The 16,397-nt window shown below is 37.8% G+C and overlaps 2 protein-coding genes across 11 annotated transcripts in view; one reads left to right on the top strand and one right to left on the bottom strand.

Annotated features, from left to right (window-relative positions):
* The first annotated feature begins 484 nt into the window (after nt 1-484).
* On the top strand, nt 485-11,706 carry CENPU (centromere protein U). Of its 6 annotated transcripts, none has more exons than XM_066996224.1 (12): nt 485-501; nt 964-1,113; nt 2,147-2,264; nt 3,274-3,379; nt 4,085-4,172; nt 5,263-5,338; nt 6,384-6,501; nt 6,904-6,982; nt 7,724-7,771; nt 9,203-9,264; nt 10,595-10,751; nt 11,207-11,706. In XM_066996224.1, exons 2-12 carry the CDS (start codon nt 1,063-1,065, stop codon nt 11,345-11,347), a joined length of 1,044 nt encoding a protein of 347 aa, XP_066852325.1. In that variant the 5' UTR covers nt 485-501; nt 964-1,062; the 3' UTR covers nt 11,348-11,706. The 6 variants fall into 6 exon arrangements, with proteins under 6 accessions (XP_066852325.1, XP_013035277.3, XP_047934316.2 ...); XM_013179823.3 differs by lacking the exon at nt 485-501 and adding an exon at nt 581-685; XM_048078359.2 differs by lacking the exon at nt 485-501 and adding an exon at nt 599-821 and having other exon boundaries at nt 11,210-11,706.
* The window catches only part of PRIMPOL (primase and DNA directed polymerase), an 18,779-nt gene continuing 14,028 nt past the window's right edge, over nt 11,647-16,397 (bottom strand). For all 5 annotated transcript variants that reach the window (XM_013179808.3, XM_013179813.3, XM_013179810.3 and 2 more), the window contains exons 8-13: nt 15,303-15,397; nt 14,907-14,993; nt 14,725-14,833; nt 13,520-13,602; nt 13,391-13,437; nt 11,647-12,360 (exon numbers count right to left, since the gene is read on the bottom strand). In XM_013179808.3, coding sequence (XP_013035262.3) covers nt 12,055-12,360; nt 13,391-13,437; nt 13,520-13,602; nt 14,725-14,833; nt 14,907-14,993; nt 15,303-15,397 — 727 coding nt within the window. In that variant the 3' untranslated portion in view covers nt 11,647-12,054. The remainder of the gene's footprint in view (nt 12,361-13,390; nt 13,438-13,519; nt 13,603-14,724; nt 14,834-14,906; nt 14,994-15,302; nt 15,398-16,397) is intronic.

Below are 16,397 nucleotides of genomic sequence, written 5' to 3'. Positions count from 1 at the left end.
TGGTCCTGTGTGGAGCCAGGAGTTGGACTTGATGATCCTTGTGGGTCCCTTCCAACTCCGGATATTCTGTGGTTCTTATAATTTACACAGTAACTATATGGCAGAGATCAGGAATTACAAGTTTTAAACCTGAATCCTACTTTCTTTGCACGCTATTACTGCAAGCAATATTGTTGCATGTTTGGAATTGATTTTGTACAACCTGTGGCTAGTTTTTCACCTCAGGTTTCAGGCTGTCCTTGTAGAAATTATCTCAATTGCTCACTTTTCTAGCTAGGGAATCGGAGCCAAGCGATGCCTGGCCCCCTAACAATGTGTCTATACAGTCACGGTTTATGAAGCTGCTCCACGTGCAACGCGACCCACGCAAGCAGATCCATCGGGTCCTGCAAAGGATCCTCCTACGCAGGCACGGCATGTCTATATCCCACACTCAAATAAATCTCGGTGCCGCGCCCACAGGAGCCTCTCCTCCTCGGTAATCTCTCAGAATAGAAACGGGTACGCTGACACGGTGGCGAGCCGACCCCGAGGCGGGCCGTGCCGTGCCGTGGCCTGCCCGTCAGGGCGCTGCAGTCCGCCCTCCCCTTCCCCTTCCGGAGGCGGCCCGGCCCGGCCCGGCCCAGCCGTCGGCCCCGCGCCGCTTTGAATCGCGGCGGGAAGGCGGCGGCGGCCGTTGGAGGATGTGAGGCGAGGCTGGGGCAGGACGGGACGGGACGGCCGTTTGGGTCGGTTTAACGGGGGGACATCTGCCTGAGGCTGCCCTCCGGGCAAGGTGCGAGGGTCTGAAGTGACAGCGGCAGCGAAACAGAGATAAAGGCGTGCGTGGTGTCATGCTTTGTCTGGTTAATAGCTGGATCTCCTTCCTAACCTGTGCTGATCCAGTGAAGTGACCTGTACTGCTTGGGCAAGAAGTTGCGCAGAATACATTGAATTAACAAATATTTTTTCTCCCTGTCCCAGGTATCAAGGCTAGGAGAGCAGATTTGTATTCAGGACTAATTTGAGGGGCGGACAGCCTTACCTTCAGTTGCATATTTAGGAGACTATGCTTCATAATAAATGTCCTCTAAGAAAAAGATGAAGAGAAATAATTCCAGAGACAAATTGAAGGTAATTTTACCCATTTTGAGCTTAATTGAAACAATAAATTATTCGTTGTCTTACCATGCTTTTATGTCATTGATTGTGGAGGCTGATGTATGTACGTTAATGCAGGACTTTGCTTGCATAGATGTTGGGAGCTTTGCTCAGGGACCACAAATTAGTACGGGTTGTGCAGTTTTAGTACAGGCTGTGAGGTCTCTCCTCTCTTCTCCTCATTTTTTTTCCTTTTAGGAGTAGTACGTTGTCAGGCAAAATGAGCCACTGACTTTCAAATAATCAAAAATTTGAAAACAATTTAGTAAAAATAAAGAGAACGGCTTAAAGAGAAAATAGCTGATGTGTTTATATTCAGTACCATAAAACATGTGAGGTGCTGCTCAGTGCCAGTAAAGTTAAAAGCTTGGGAAGTCAGTGTTTTATTCTGATTCCTTCTCAATGTACACACAAATTAGCGAGGAAACTTACTCCCATATTTACAGTGTGAGTAGCACATTTAAAAATATTTCCTAAAGTAATGCCATTCTCCCCTGTCTTTCTGTTGTCCAGAAGTGTCTGTATAATGCTTGGCTTACATGTTCTGTCTTTTATAAGAAGTTACACTTTGAAAAGTGAAAATGAAAGTCATTTTCAAAACAAAAGTTTAAATGAAAACCATTAAATTGGACAAAGACGGAATCTCGTGTAAATACAGAGATGACTACATTTTAATGCCTGAAAAGAAAAAGGCCACAGATCACAGAAACTGGATATCAGACTGATCTAAGATCTCTAGACATATACACTTGGTTTTGTAAATACAAACTACAGTATAGTATAAAATAGCTGTGTATACTAGTTTCATACTATCACTTCTCTTAGGGAAAATAAAACATAGCTTGAGGAAAAAAGTGCATGCTTCAAATACTTTATATCATAGCTTAGTAGTCACTACAGGTTAAATGTACTTCTAGTCAAAAGTTCTTGAAATTCATTGTCATATTCAATCTGCGATATGCTAAGAAGTTTGGATGAGCTAGCTATTAATTTCATACCCTTCCAGGAAGCCAAAAGCAGCTCCCGTCCTCGTTGGAAATTACTTCCACCTGAGGAACCAGATGTCTCAAGGATATTGAAGGTGGCTGAAGCAAATCAGCTTGAGGAGCTTGACGATTCATTTGGTTTGTATTAACTTAAACGTATGATTTTAATGAACCAACCACGTGTAAACACTGAAATATTTTGTCCTTAGGAAAAGGTACTGTTTCTTTGCCAACAGAAATTATGGGCAGGAGAGAGTGCAGAGAGAGGGTTTTTTTCGTTTGTTTCTTTTCTTTTTTTTTTTTTTTTTTGAGGGGGAGATGTTATGTTCTGTCATTTAGGAAGTAAATAGAATAACGTAGTAATAGATGCCAAGTAAAATTTGATGGAAAAATACTGGCTATTCAAGTTTTATAGTGTGAACAGTAGAATTTCGTGCAATTGTGTAAGAATTTACATTTTAAAAGGGAAGTTCAATTTCTTAAGTTATTCTTTGTTAAATTACACAAATTATGAAGTGAAATTGTCGAAGAGAATATACATGGCAACAAGCTTAGAAGTTCACAGGGATGTTGTTTTGCCGTTTTCAGATGTAACTTAAGTCCACCACTAAATCATTTCCCTAAGCTCCACATCCCCACATTTCTTAAATTCCTCCAGGGATAGCAACTCTGCCACCTCCCTGGGCAGCCTGTTCCAAAGGCTAACCACCCCTTCTGTGAAGAAATTCTTCCTGCTATCTGATCTAAACCTCCCCTGCGCAAGTTGAGGCCATTGCCTCATATCCTATCACTTGTCACACTTGATGCCCTCCTCACTGCAGCCTCCTTTCGGGTACTTTCAGAGCATGATGAGGTCTCCCCTCAGACTCCTTTTCTCCAGATTAAACAGCCCCAGTTCCTTCAGTTGCTCCTCATATCTTGTTTTCTAGTTCCTACCAATAGCAGGTAGGTGAGTATAGGAACTATGATGCTTTGACTATTTGAAGATTAGAAAAAATGTGTATAATACTTTTAACAAGACTTCATTTGTGTAAGTGAGCAGGCCACAAAAATTTTAACTGAATGCTAGGCAATGCTAATATACCTGTGCTCTTTGCCTCAACAGATGGGAACAGTTTTCATACAGCTTATTTTCTGTTATTCACAGATCACCCTTTGCACAGTACTGCTGTGGATGCTTATGGAGAGGAACGTTCGGAAAGCGAGTCACTTAGTTATGTTTCAGCTCCACAACAGAAAAAGGCAGAAAGAAGGTCTGGTGAAAAAATAATTGCCAGCATTTATTTATTTATTTGTTTATTTTAGATTAAATGGGGAAAATGTTTTGTCTGTCAGGTTTCACTAACTGCTTATTAAACAGATGCCTAAAATCTCCCAGATGAGAAACCAAGAGTAAGTAATACCCAGGAACGTAAAAAACAAAAAATGGGAGAACGAACTAGAGTCTGCCTTGTATAAGTAGTTACTATATCTCTTTTTTTTTTTTTTTTTGATGAAAGGATGGCTTTGTGAGTTGTTAATTAGTCCTCTAAATCCTGGAGTCTTTAAAGTTTAAAAAGGGGTAAATAAGACAATAATAGTGCCCATATGAGGTTGTGTATTTTTTCTTTTTTTTTCCCCTCAGCCCTCTGACCCCCCCCAAAGGAAGATTTCTCCATTCCTGCTAAAATATACCAAATATTAATTTTTGTCTATTTCAAAGTTTCTCCCTGATACAACATGTCTGTCTCAGTGGCCAGTTAGAAATAGATTTCTAAATTGTTGCGAGGTTTGCTGTTGATGGGTAAAGATTCTATTCCCTTTTTATACCACTTGAAATTTTTTATGTAGTTATTTAGGGGAAACTGAAAGATACAGCAGTACAACATGTTCCCCAAACCCTAAGATTTTGTTGTTTGTATATAGATCATTTTTCTCAGTATGTAGTTGGTTTACATATGGATTTTTTTTTTCCCTAGTAAACAAATGCACTTGAAAATGTCTGAAGGTGATGTTAACAAATCCAACTCAGCTGATTCTACAGATGAGCCCCTTAAGGAGAATATGGTACAGCATTGCATGAGTGTATCAGTCAAATCATTTTTAACTTGATGCCATGATTGCATTGGATAACGGTGGGGGACGAAGACCTTTCATTTGCTTTTTAGTACTTAACTGTATGCCAAATAATTAGTTCTCTTAATATTCCTGTGAAATAGCCAAGTGTTAAGTGAAATGCTTAAACCTACATGGTCATTTCAATGGAGGATGTAATGGCTGGGGTCCTGTAGTTCATTTTAATTGCTCGTTTGGCAATATGTTTTTTTTTCTTTTAAATGAGTATATTTACATCTGGAATATATGTTTTTAAAGAATGCTGTACTACTTGGTATATAAATCCCTTGTTCAGTATTGAAGTAAGAACATATTTATGAGAGAATTTAATTTTTCATTGATAAAATTAATTTTGAAGATATATTGGAATTAGACAAAAACGAATTGGTTTTGAATGAGTGTTTTTTCATGCTTAGGCTGTAATTAGTGTAAAATGGTGGTTTTGGCCAGCTTAGCTTCTGGGCTTATGGAGGAAGAGTTAACTACTTTGAGAAGGTAGGCCTGTGGTAGAAGAAGCAATGCAGTAGTTTCTCTAAAAGCTTTTTGCCTACTGAAATTCATTGGAATTGTTGAAATTTGTGTTGTAAAACTCAGGACATAGTGTTAGTCTTTTATCAGTGAACTGCACATATGCAGCACTGTTGTTGAATGCTTTCTGTGACATGACAGTAATTGTAAGTAGAGAAGGAACTGGGACAGGTGAAGGTGAAAAGGAAGGTAAGGAGGAGCTGTTGGACAGAAAACTGTTGATATTGGTGCCCATGCTGAACTGAGGGGCCTTAGGCTCCTTAAAACGTTCCTTAAAATGACCACTGTCTGATGTGTCGCTTGGTTAGTGCAGCCAAGCAGCTGCTGGCCCTGCGCAGTGTAATCGCTGTGCTGTGATTCTGATGAAACAGACCTAAGCAAACGGTACTTAGTATTTCTTGACTGAAACATCACTAAAATGTTTTCCTGCAGTCTACCTGATTGCTGTCTCTCAGAATTTTAAATGAGTGCATCTAAGTTCTTTTTCAAAGTTAATCTGCTTTGTATATCACAGAAAGCTCCAAGTACTGCTCAACACCGGTTGAAAAAGAAGAAACAACCTTCAGAGAAGAGCACACCAGACTCTTCTGGTAAAGTAGACCTTTCAAAACTCTTATGTAGTTTTATCTCATTCAAAATTAATATTTTTCCTTAACTCGGCAGTCTCTAACTTCTGATATGTAGCAGCATACGGCTTTGGGAGGTTGTAATTTTAATTTTGGTCTAAACACTCATTATCAATGGATAAATTGAGGGGCTGGCGTGCCACACAGTTCTGATGCCTGTGGGTTGCATCCCTGGACTTGGCTATTACTCACTGGAGCATAGGTATGCGTCACCCTTTGCAGGCAGCCTGGCTTCATTTGGGGAGAAGCTTGGATCCGTACTCCAGTGTGTCCCTTGGTTTTGGTGCCTGGAGCACCAGATTGTGGGGCACAACTTGGAGTAACCCTGCTTTACAGCGTAGACACAACTGTTAGTGTGAAGACCCTTGAGACAAGGAGCTTCAAGATTGTGGCATTTTTTTGGTATGTGGAGAAACTGTTTCTCAGGTGTCATCTTGCTTCCTTCAAATTGTACCTCATTACATTCAGGTACTAGATTTACATTTGGGAGTGTGTGAAGTTTCTGTGGAATTAGTGGTTAATATTACTGCAAAGTTTTAAAGAAATATATTTGCATATACCTTTTTTAAAACATATATGGTATTAATACAAAACTTAAACAAATACGATATAACAATTCATGATTCTTTGAGTAATGCAGGTTGCCCAAACTCAGGCAGATAGTTTTTACAGCTCAAACAGCTATGTCACTGGCTTTTACAGCTCAAACAGCTATGTCACTGGGTAGTTTATCAGTTAGAGTAATGATGTTCTTCTGGACTTCTTTGAACTGATGACGAATAAGAAATAAGATGTGTATGAATGCTCATTCAAATTTTAAAGTGGACCCAGATAAATGTATATAGTTGTTCAGCCTAAAACATGAAATAATTCATATTTCTGCATTTCCAAGTTTCATATTAAAATATTCATAACTCTTAGATAAGTTATTTTAATGTAGGCATAATAACTTCTGTTTCAGAGCACATACCTCAACTGTGTAACGCTTATCTTTATTCTGTTGTTTCAGTTAATAGCCCGTGTTCTTTAGAGGTTTGGTGTCCCAAAGATCTGAAAAGGTCTTCCAGAGATATTACAGAACTGGATGTTGTTCTGGCTGAATTTGAAAAGATAACGGCAAATTATAGGTAAATATTCTACTTTCCTTTGGCTGAATGCTCACAGTCTTATAAACAACTTACATACTTGTTTTGCTAATAGACTTTCCCTTAGGTAATGCAGTATTGCTTAGTTACATTCTGATGTTATTTTAATGATTGTTAGGCTTCTGTGTTAAAAATAGTGTTTGTATATGACCTTAAGGAAGTGGTCTCCAGGAATTTGATATTTTTCCAAACAGAAGAGCAACACATTTCATCTGTTTTCCAATGTAGAATTTAGGTTATTGCTAGGATATGAAAGACCCACAGCTGCTTGTGCTGATAGCTATTTAACATTGGGTCTTATTTGTATTCAAAAGAATGTTTTTGGATATGATTTCCCCTTTACTAAACTAAGTGGGTTGTGTTTTATCCCCCTGATTTCTCCAGACAAAGCATAGAATCAAAAATTTGCAGAAAAGCTGTCAATGGCTTCTGTTCTGCTTTCAAGGACCAAATCACTGATCTTGTAAGTATACAGTAATATATATATATATATTTATATATATATAAAATATTTGTGGTAATGATTTTAGAGCTGTGCATTACATTGTATATCACGTAGTAAAACTGGAGAGCTGCATAACTTGAAGAAGCAAACAATTATGGAAGACATTGTTTTAAGAGCTCCTGGACTGGATTTTTACAGTGTCTCAGCTACTCTGGTGTGTAGTAGCCTGACTGAAGCCTTTAACATAGCTTATGAAAACTAATCCTTTTTAGTTAACAGTGTGAACCTAACTGTCAAAAATTATTAGCTTGGAAGACTCAGAATTCTTCTCGCTAATTCCAACTTGTAAAATAAACTCTGTTGTGGTAAGTAAAATGGATGAATACTAAAACTATAGTTCTAAGTGATTCATTAGAGTAAACAAGTTTTAAAATGATGAAATTTATACATTTATATAAAGTTATGGAAAAATTGGCATAGGTAGTATTACACTAATTGGTACCAGCAGTATTACGAGGGCTAACTGGTGCAAGATGACTAGCGTTGTGTAGCAGTCTTCCTCTGGTATGAGGAGGGGGGAGAGAATTGATACACAACTGGTACACTTGTAATATTCCTTTGAGCAGCTGTTTTATTAAATAGCTTTTTATGTTATTACCAAGTACTTTTTCCAAATTAATTCTTGCAACCATATTTTTAGGAGGATAGAGGTGAAATCCAGATCCATCATCAATCTCTAATGCTTCTTTCCCTCCACAGATAACAGAAGTCCAGGAATTAAAGAACGTGAAGAAAAAAAACGCTAAGGTAAATACATATCTGGAAGACAGGCTATCACTGAAATGTACAGCATACAGATGTGGGTGTTGACATTTCAGGAAGTTGACTGAAAGAAATAAAATAATTCACAAAAGGAAGTTCACTGTTCTACAGAACCAGCTGCGCAAATAGAGGATAGGGCACCACCAGAGTATGGATCGCACACTGCATACATTTACTGGTGTAAAAAGAATGAACACACATTAGGATGTGTAAGTATTTATGCATGAGAATTAGACACTTTTATTTTATTTTTTGAGCAAGCACTGGTGAGGCCCCTGGGGAACCAATTAAATATTGGAAGCTCACCTTCAAGAAACACAGATGAATATAAAATCCAGAAGAGAACAGCAAAGATCTGTGAGAATAGAATTAGATCCTTTATTTTAAAGGAGAGTAGTCTTAAGGGAGATGCATTCCCTAAAGACATCGTTTTTGTTCAGAGGAAGCAGTTCCTCTGTTCATTCAGGCTTGAAATGCAGCAAGAGAAATACAGACTGTAGGAGAAACTAGTGTGGGAGCAGAAAACATTGGAGTGGTTTCCTCAGGGGAGAAGTGATACCCCATAGCAGAGCGATTTAAGAGCAGGTTAGGCCCTATCTTCCAGAGGCATATTTTAGGTACGCTTGACCTCTCTTGTGAGAAGTGGCTGGAGAGCTTTCTGCCTTCAAACCTAGTAATCGGAAGCATGAAAGAGCAATTGGACCAAACACAGAAGATTGAAATTTGTTCTCTATTTCTTGATATTACTTTATTTTTAATTATTAAACAATTTAACCTACTTAGCAACCACATACGGTGCACACACCTCCTCTTCAGCAACCTTTTTGATGACTAAATAGCTTTTAACAATTGAAGTCAATGGAAAGCTTATTCTGTCAGGCGGCAATTAATATGCCAAAGATGAAAAGTCCTAAAAATCTTGTTGAGATGACACGGTATGCTATTTTGTAAAATGAAAATTTTAATATGCATCTAGCATTCACAGCCACTTAGCTTCCTTTTTTTTTGTATCTTACACATTCGTTTAAACTTAGGTTTATAGTTACTAAATTTAAATCTTTTGTGAGACATAAAAGAAAAAAAGGATATAGTTATACTTAATTCCATAGTTATGGCAGTCATACTGAACATACGTTCATAGTCGTCTGTATTCTTAAAGAAACCCGGTGGAGTTTAGCATGTTTGAGTTCAAATCCTCACAACGCCTTTTCTACACTTGTCAAGCCAGTGTTCCTCAGGAGACATTTTGGATGGGGATGAGAGTTTAGCACTGTAGAGCTATTTAAGGTCTAGTATCTTCCACACCTTGAACTAGAAACATGAAACCTCAAAGGAAAAACAGTCAACGACACTTGAGTTGTTTGCCTGTGAAGTTACTGAAACAGGTTCAAAGACTTTCTTCGCTATTTGTTACAGGTAGTGGCAGACATCAAAAAGAAAAGGCAGCGACTGATGCAAGTCAGAGAAGAGCTAATTGGGTACGTTTCTAATACTATACGGTATGTTTTTGTGCAATAATAGCCTGAAAAACTGAAGGAGGCTAGTATTTCATAAAAATCAAAGAAAAAAAAATGTTACTTTCACTTCAGAGTTATTTTGATGAAACTAATTCTGTTCTGTTTTGCCTTCTCTTCTTACAAAAGCTCAGGATAACCTCTCCTTTCCGTGTTTCAGTTGCCTAGAGTATTTCTTCAAAGTTCTCTCATATAACTGTGGTTACTGGGACAGTATTTCAGACAGTATGTTCATAAGAAAAACACTAATGTTATAATTGGAATTGCAAAGGTAATGAATCAAAACTTACAGAGGCAGTACAGAGTTTGGTTTTGAGGGTAGGAGAATTTTTCATCTCATTGCATTTTAGCATGGATGCCTCCGAATACATGGATTGCTACTGTCTCACAGAGCCACACAGTTCCCCTTCTACAACATGGCATTAATCTTAAGTACCATTTAGATACAAAACAGAGAAACCTAAAAAATTATTTTCTTCAGAAAAATCATTACACTTCCCCAAATCCAGTTAGTTAGGAGGATAAAATTTATACTGAAGCTGCATGTAACATGCATGCCAAGTCTGTAGGGACCTACATGGACATGGATCCACAAAGGCAGATTAAAAGCCCTTTCTCTGTGGTCACGTGAGTCTCTTTATCTTTGCAGTACTGTGGACAAACTTCTCTGAAAGAAATAAAGGCATCCCTCAGCCTGGGTTTAACCCCCCCCACACTGAAAGCTGTCTTCACGTTTCTTGTATTTTAATCATTTGATCATTCTATAAAAGTTCGTTGTTCTTTCTTTTTTTTTTTCTTGAAGCTTAAATGAAAATGGCATTTTGTGTTCTGTTTTTGGAGTGCTAATCATGCTTTGAACACCATTTAATAGATTGAGCCCCTCAGCTTGCTTAGGCAGAGGAGTATCTAGTTTGTGGATCCTGAGTGTGCTTCAGCATAAACACCGAACACCACAGCCTGCAGGCTGGTGTCTGCAGAAGCACTCAGCATAGTTACAGAACTTCACTGGTTTTTGGGTTTAAGTGCTTAAGAAAGATTGGCTATATTGTCAGACTTGACAGTAAGACTTGGAAAATCATGTTTTTTTTGTTGTTGTTGTATTTTTTTGTGGATTTGGACTTGTGGTCTGGTTTAAATAATACACTACTTTTTCTATTTAAACAGTATGTTCTACTAACCTATGCTTCCTATTTCTGACCTACCTTTCCTTAAGTCGTCTTCAGAGGAAATACTTTCACAGTCAGTCATGAAATAAATATTCTGATATAGTCATCAAAGCATTGATCTTTTTCAGAGCTGAATCACAACTGGTAGAACTACAAAGAGAATACGCTGAGGTACAGGAGAGGAAATCTTCCTTGACACAAGCAGTTCAATTCCTTACTGATCTGACAGAGCTACACCAGGACTACTTGGATTACAGAGAAGAAAACCCAAGAGAGAAAGTGGTAGTGAGTACACATTTTTGCATGCCTTTCTAAATGGTTAGCCTACATTAAATAGCAGAGTTTTGTTAGCTGTTTTTGTGGAACCAACTTGAGAATCACTACTGTAACTGCAGTCCAGTGTCTCGCTCATGTTGGAAACAAGTATTTCAGAGAAATTCTGATACCTGATTTTATGTCCAGGAATTTGAAGCACATAAACATAACTGTTGTCCTCAGGTCTAGCTGTTTGTTTTTTTTTTTAATGGAAACTGAAGAAATATTAACAGTGAGAAAAAAGTAATCAACTTCAATCAGCTTGGTTAAATATTATCTAAACTTGTCTGGTTTTCACTTTTGCAAGTCACATTGTGCAATTTCAGGCAGAGGAATAATAAACAAATCACATATGTATCTGTATTTATTTCTTTTTCCCCAAGAGTTGAAAATGTTGCTCTGTAACTTTATTTCCTTAACAACAGCAGTATGGAACTTCCAGCCTACCTGCTCTGCTGGTGGAATCACGGAGAATTCTAGGAGCAGAAAGACACTTTCAGAGTATTAATAGGAAACTGGAGGATGCTCTGAACGTACAGAGAGGAAAGGTATCAGGGAAAGATTAAGTGCTTTTTAATAGACTTTTTGACAATAAGTGATCACTATTATAATGGACTCTTTTAAGTTTGTTTAATCGTTGGTCTTCACTATTTACAAAGTCAGTGACTTCATCATAGATTCTATCTTGTCAAATAGTTTGTGTAAGAACTTACTTAGTGTCAATGAAATGAATGAAATATCAATTCCAGTTCATGTAGTAAAACTTCCTGTGTTCTGTCAAAGATGATTTTTAGTCTTGGGTTATTTAAGTAATGTGATCTTGAAAGCAATATATAGTTTAAAAAGAGAACACAAGGACTTTGGATGAACCTAGTAATAAACATTTTTTATTAAATTTGTATTTGAAATAAATAATTTCCTCCCATTTCTAGAAGTGAAGAAGTGTATTATTTGTTGTATCAGTAAAAGCTGGACAAACAGCTAACAAAATAGAAACCACACAGCAGTAAGTCTTAGAAGTGCTAAACTCCTTGAAGCAGCCTTCATGAAGAACGTTCAGGCCAGTATTCTCCACCCCTAGCGTAACCTTCTTCATGCCTGTTTAAGATTATCCAGTTGCAAGGATGCTTTTAGTTCTTTGTCAGTTGTCTAACAGCTCTCAAAGAGCGCTTTTGAGCTACAGCACAGTATCTTTCACAGAAGGCATGTGATGCACATGTTGTATTAAAGCAAGCTTTGTTGCTACTAGTCTGTTTGCCAGCCAAGTTTCTGATTAGCTGTTATCTCTGTTGCAAATGTCTTGTACCCTTAAAGTTTCCAAAAGAACTTCATCAGGAATGTCTTCCATGCCGTAATCCAGACTGTCATTTGCAGCTTCTGCTAGCTCCACATCCTCAGTAGCTTCTACCAAACAGGCATCATCGCTTGCATTGTCCCACTCGGTGTCTGTTAACTGGAAGTCTTGAGACATGCTTTCTTCAAGAGATACCGAGCTTTTTGACAAATCCGCAGGGTTAGAATGGGGTTTTACTTTTTCTTCTGTGTTCCCACATTCATCCATTACCATATAATCTTCTTCCTTTTAGAAACATAAATATTATTTATTACACACTAAAATGTTTTCCATATTTCTAAGTGAAACAAGTGCTGAACTCTTGCAACTGTCACATATAATGAATACTATAGAAAGCTGGCTAACAAGACTTCCCAGCAAGCTAATTTATAGCCACATTACCCATAGAAGCCTGTTTCAGTAGAAAAAGGAACTTATTGTTTTTCCAGCAAACTAAAAGTAGTCTAGTGTACACAGATTTTTAAAATGATACAAGGTTAAAACTTATTTTAGTGTCTATCTGAAGATAGTGTAATGGCTTGAAAATGCATTTAAATCACACTTGCTAAGAAATAATGCTAATAGCTATTGATGTTTTGCCTAAGTACAGCTTAATGTGCCATTCTACAGTCTGAAATTTAAAAGTGCAGTTGCAACAGTGCCAACTCTTAATACCCACTGAGTGGAAAAACTTAGGTACAGTGCTTAGAATCTGGGTCAGCATCAGGGCAGTTCAAATATTCTGCCCCTGTGGGTAAACGTAACTGCTTTTGTACACTGAAATTCACTTAAGCAAACCTCAAATTTGAGGGTCACTGACTTAAACTCGACTTTGACTGAGAGCGTTTTGACTGACACAAGTGTTCCAGGAACACTTATACTTTAGCTGACCCAGTATGAAGTTGAATGTGTACAGCAGAGGTTTACTTAGGCCATGTTTTCATGCCACGCCTATTGTGGGCTTGCGGATTTTACACTGGGAACTGCTGGTCCAGAGTAAGACAGAATAAAATCTTTAGTCCCAGGTGAAGTTAGGCTATTCTAGTAATCTACCTTTCTCTGGGCTGCCAGTTTTTTTTTTGTGTTAGATCTGCTGCTGGAGAACTTACAAACGAATATATGGAGATACCACAACAGCACAGCTGCTCTGCAGAGCTACGGTGTGCTAGTGTAATTACTGTATGGCGCTCAACAAACTACCTGAGGTAGCAGGGAGTTTCAGCGACTTGTAGAGAAAGCTTTGCTTTTAGCATGTTGGTAAGACAAAAGCATGTACCTCTTTGAAGAGAGAAGGCAGACATATCCCAGGTGGTAATGGAAAGTCTAAATCAAAGAGAAGGTGTTTAATTACAGTTAAGATTCAAAAAAGTATTAAGTATAATTGCTTTGAAAACAAGACACATACTTTGTGATCTGAAGTTTTTTTCCCTGCAGACTGGATCGTGGCACTTCTGATACCAGACTTCCTTCTTTAGATCTACCAGAATCCTAAGAATGAAATACTTTTGCTTTTAGTAACAGTATGTAAAGAAAATAAATATATACAACGTGAAACTCTGACAGTAAATGAAGAGATTTTGTTTGTCCCCAAACTATGGATATTGTTTTCACACTGACATTACATGCTTGTTTCATACATAGTCTGTCATTTTCCCTATGAACTTCAGACCTCTTAAGAATACATTTCTTTAAGACTAAGATCTGGAAGTGAAATTCAGTCATCTTTATTACATTAAGTTCAGAAGAAAATGCCCCTAATGTAAAGCTAGCATATGGGACCTAACCGTAAGGTAAGGTTTTGCTGTTGTTGTGCATTTCACAACATAAAAGCAGGATAAAATAATTTTTTTTGGCAACTGATTAGACAACCCTGCTTTTACAATTGTGTTATGAAAACAACAGCTTCAAGTAACCTCAAAAGTTCATCTACTTTGTCTAGTGGCTGTAGGGGTTTTTTCCTACTCTCATTTCTCAAAAACATATCTTTTGTCATTCACTTGGTTTATATTTCATGTAGAATTATTTTTAAGTGAAAATATTTCTACTACCAATATACTGCAATTCTAATATCACCTAAAAACCTGACTTTTCACACTTATTTTGATAAAAACTATGGGAAGAAGTCTGAGTCCTTACAAAGTCTCTGCAAAACTCAGTTTGACTGCACTGGTGGCAGGACTTACCTTTTAACAGTTAAGAATACAATTTAAGATGTACTGTAAATGTAAATTTTTATATTAAAAATGGTCTGTTTTCTTTATCTTATTTGTAATTAGCTTCCTATCTGAGAAATGTCAATGCATAGTACCATTTAATAGCTTTAACATACTCTACCTTGTATGTTAGCATCTTTAGGCACAGATTTTAAATAACGTGAAGATGTATTTCTAACGTTTCTATGAAGTCAAGATCTTATATCACAATAATTTAGGAAAAAAAGAATGAAAAAAGCACTGTACACGCAGAGTAAGATAGCCGTAATTGTAACAGGTGATGATTCTATCCATAAGAATTTTTCAGCGTTTTTATAGAATTACAATTGAGCAGGAAAATAAACAAAGCTGTTTTAAACTGAACTTAGAGTGCATACTGAACAGTTAACGAACATACATTATGTTGTTACTTTTGTGGGCTCTTCCAATATTTTCACACCACCGGTAACTAGAAATATCATACACAAGTATTTCCTCCAGAGAGAAATAACTCCATTGCCGTATCCCTGGGGAAAAAAAAAAAAAGTTAAAAACTACTGCTGCAGACTATTTGTTTGTAAATAGTAACATGGTTTTTACCTCCTTGTACTCCGTCTTTATTAACCAAAGAACGAACAAAATAATCGATTTCTGGATACGGTGAATCCTGATAACCTTCCATGGACTCTGTTAAAACAAAAGCTACACATTCATCCTGGTTTTGTAATTTTAATGTAATTCTAACACACTGTTACATGATATATAGGCCATTGACACGATTCACACCAGGTCCTTAAATAAAAGCTGGGACCAGGAGGGGACCGTCTGTGGCATTCAAGCACTGCGGAGCACCCATCAGGACATCCCTGCGCTGCCTCCTGCAGAACTGTAGCAGGAGAAAAGCCCACATACAAGCTATCAGGTGTGTAAGTCACAGCACAGCTAAATTAAACATACTTCCCCCTCCCCATACGGCAGAGAAAAGGCTTGCAGTACCTCTATCACTTCTGGTGGCTTTACTGTTTAAAAAAGCAGACGTTCTTCTCTCCTCTGAAAAGCTAGATGACAGAACTCTTGTGTCACCCTCAGAGCTGAAAAACAGGGAAGGCAAAGGAAAATGTGTGATTCTCACAGCACAGTACTGTACGGCACCACAACATCTACCACAGCATGCTACGACAGCAGAGTAGCTGAGGGGAGCGGCCTCCAGAGAAGCCCATCTCGCCTCATGCACGCTGTGATCCAGTCAGTACGCTGCTACCTCACAGCCCCGCAGCGCCTTCTCGCAGTTTCCTCTGACCGCGCAGCAGAGGGCAGGATTTCCTCCTGCAAACAAGCAAAACTTCCCTGGCAAAAATCCCAGGAGCCAGCCATTTAAAGACTCCTGCTCCACACTCTAACACTGTTTGCTCTAGATGCAATACTTAAACATATATACCCTTTGAAAGGTTTCCCCCTCTTTTTCTTCCCCTTTTTTTTTTTTTTCCTATCTGCAATGAATTGCTTTTTCTTTCCATACTGCTACCCGCAAGCCAGCTGATTACAGAAGGCTAAGTTCAACGCAGCAGAATTTCTCACCCATATTTCCATCAGACTCAGCTGATACCTGTGGTATGAATACACTACATTATGTATGCTTTCAGGCTACTAGCACCAGTTCAGGAAAATCAACATTTTATAAAAACTGAAGTCACAAAAAATAAGTTTTAATAAAAATATCATACAGAGATTTGTACCATTTTAACCTTTCTGCTGCAATGATTACTAATTACAGTAATTACATCTTAAGCCACAAGTCAGTACAAGGAAAAATATACAGAGATAAGAAAACTGAGGTTATTCTATGAGATCATCACCAACCTGAGGAGGTATCTGTAACATACGAGAAATCTGGCGTACAAGTAAATGTACAAAAATCCTTTTTACTTTTTAACAGACTTTGGACGTTTAAAGGTAGGTTAAAGAAGAAAATTGAGTTCCAAGATCTTTTTTTCTCCAAAACCAAAATAATTCTACTGGAAACTCCTAAGTTACACTGTAACAATGTTCCTGGAATACCTGCTCATTGATAGCAGTTATTTGTAACTGCTG

The sequence above is a fragment of the Anser cygnoides genome, chromosome 4, assembly GCF_040182565.1.
Source record: "Anser cygnoides isolate HZ-2024a breed goose chromosome 4, Taihu_goose_T2T_genome, whole genome shotgun sequence".
Taxonomy (NCBI): Eukaryota; Metazoa; Chordata; class Aves; order Anseriformes; family Anatidae; genus Anser; species Anser cygnoides.
Note: the sequence above shows the minus strand (reverse complement) of the source record. Positions and strands in the feature narration are given on the sequence as shown.

Excerpts from the sequence above, each read along its gene's own strand:
- CENPU (XM_066996224.1), top strand. The coding sequence starts at position 1,063 with ATGTCCTCTAAGAAAAAGATGAAGAGAAATAATTCCAGAGACAAATTG. Across the intron at positions 1,114-2,146 it reads ATTCCAGAGACAAATTGAAG|GAAGCCAAAAGCAGCTCCCG; the intron begins GTAATTTTACCC and ends ATACCCTTCCAG. Across the intron at positions 7,772-9,202 it reads TGAAGAAAAAAAACGCTAAG|GTAGTGGCAGACATCAAAAA; the intron begins GTAAATACATAT and ends TATTTGTTACAG.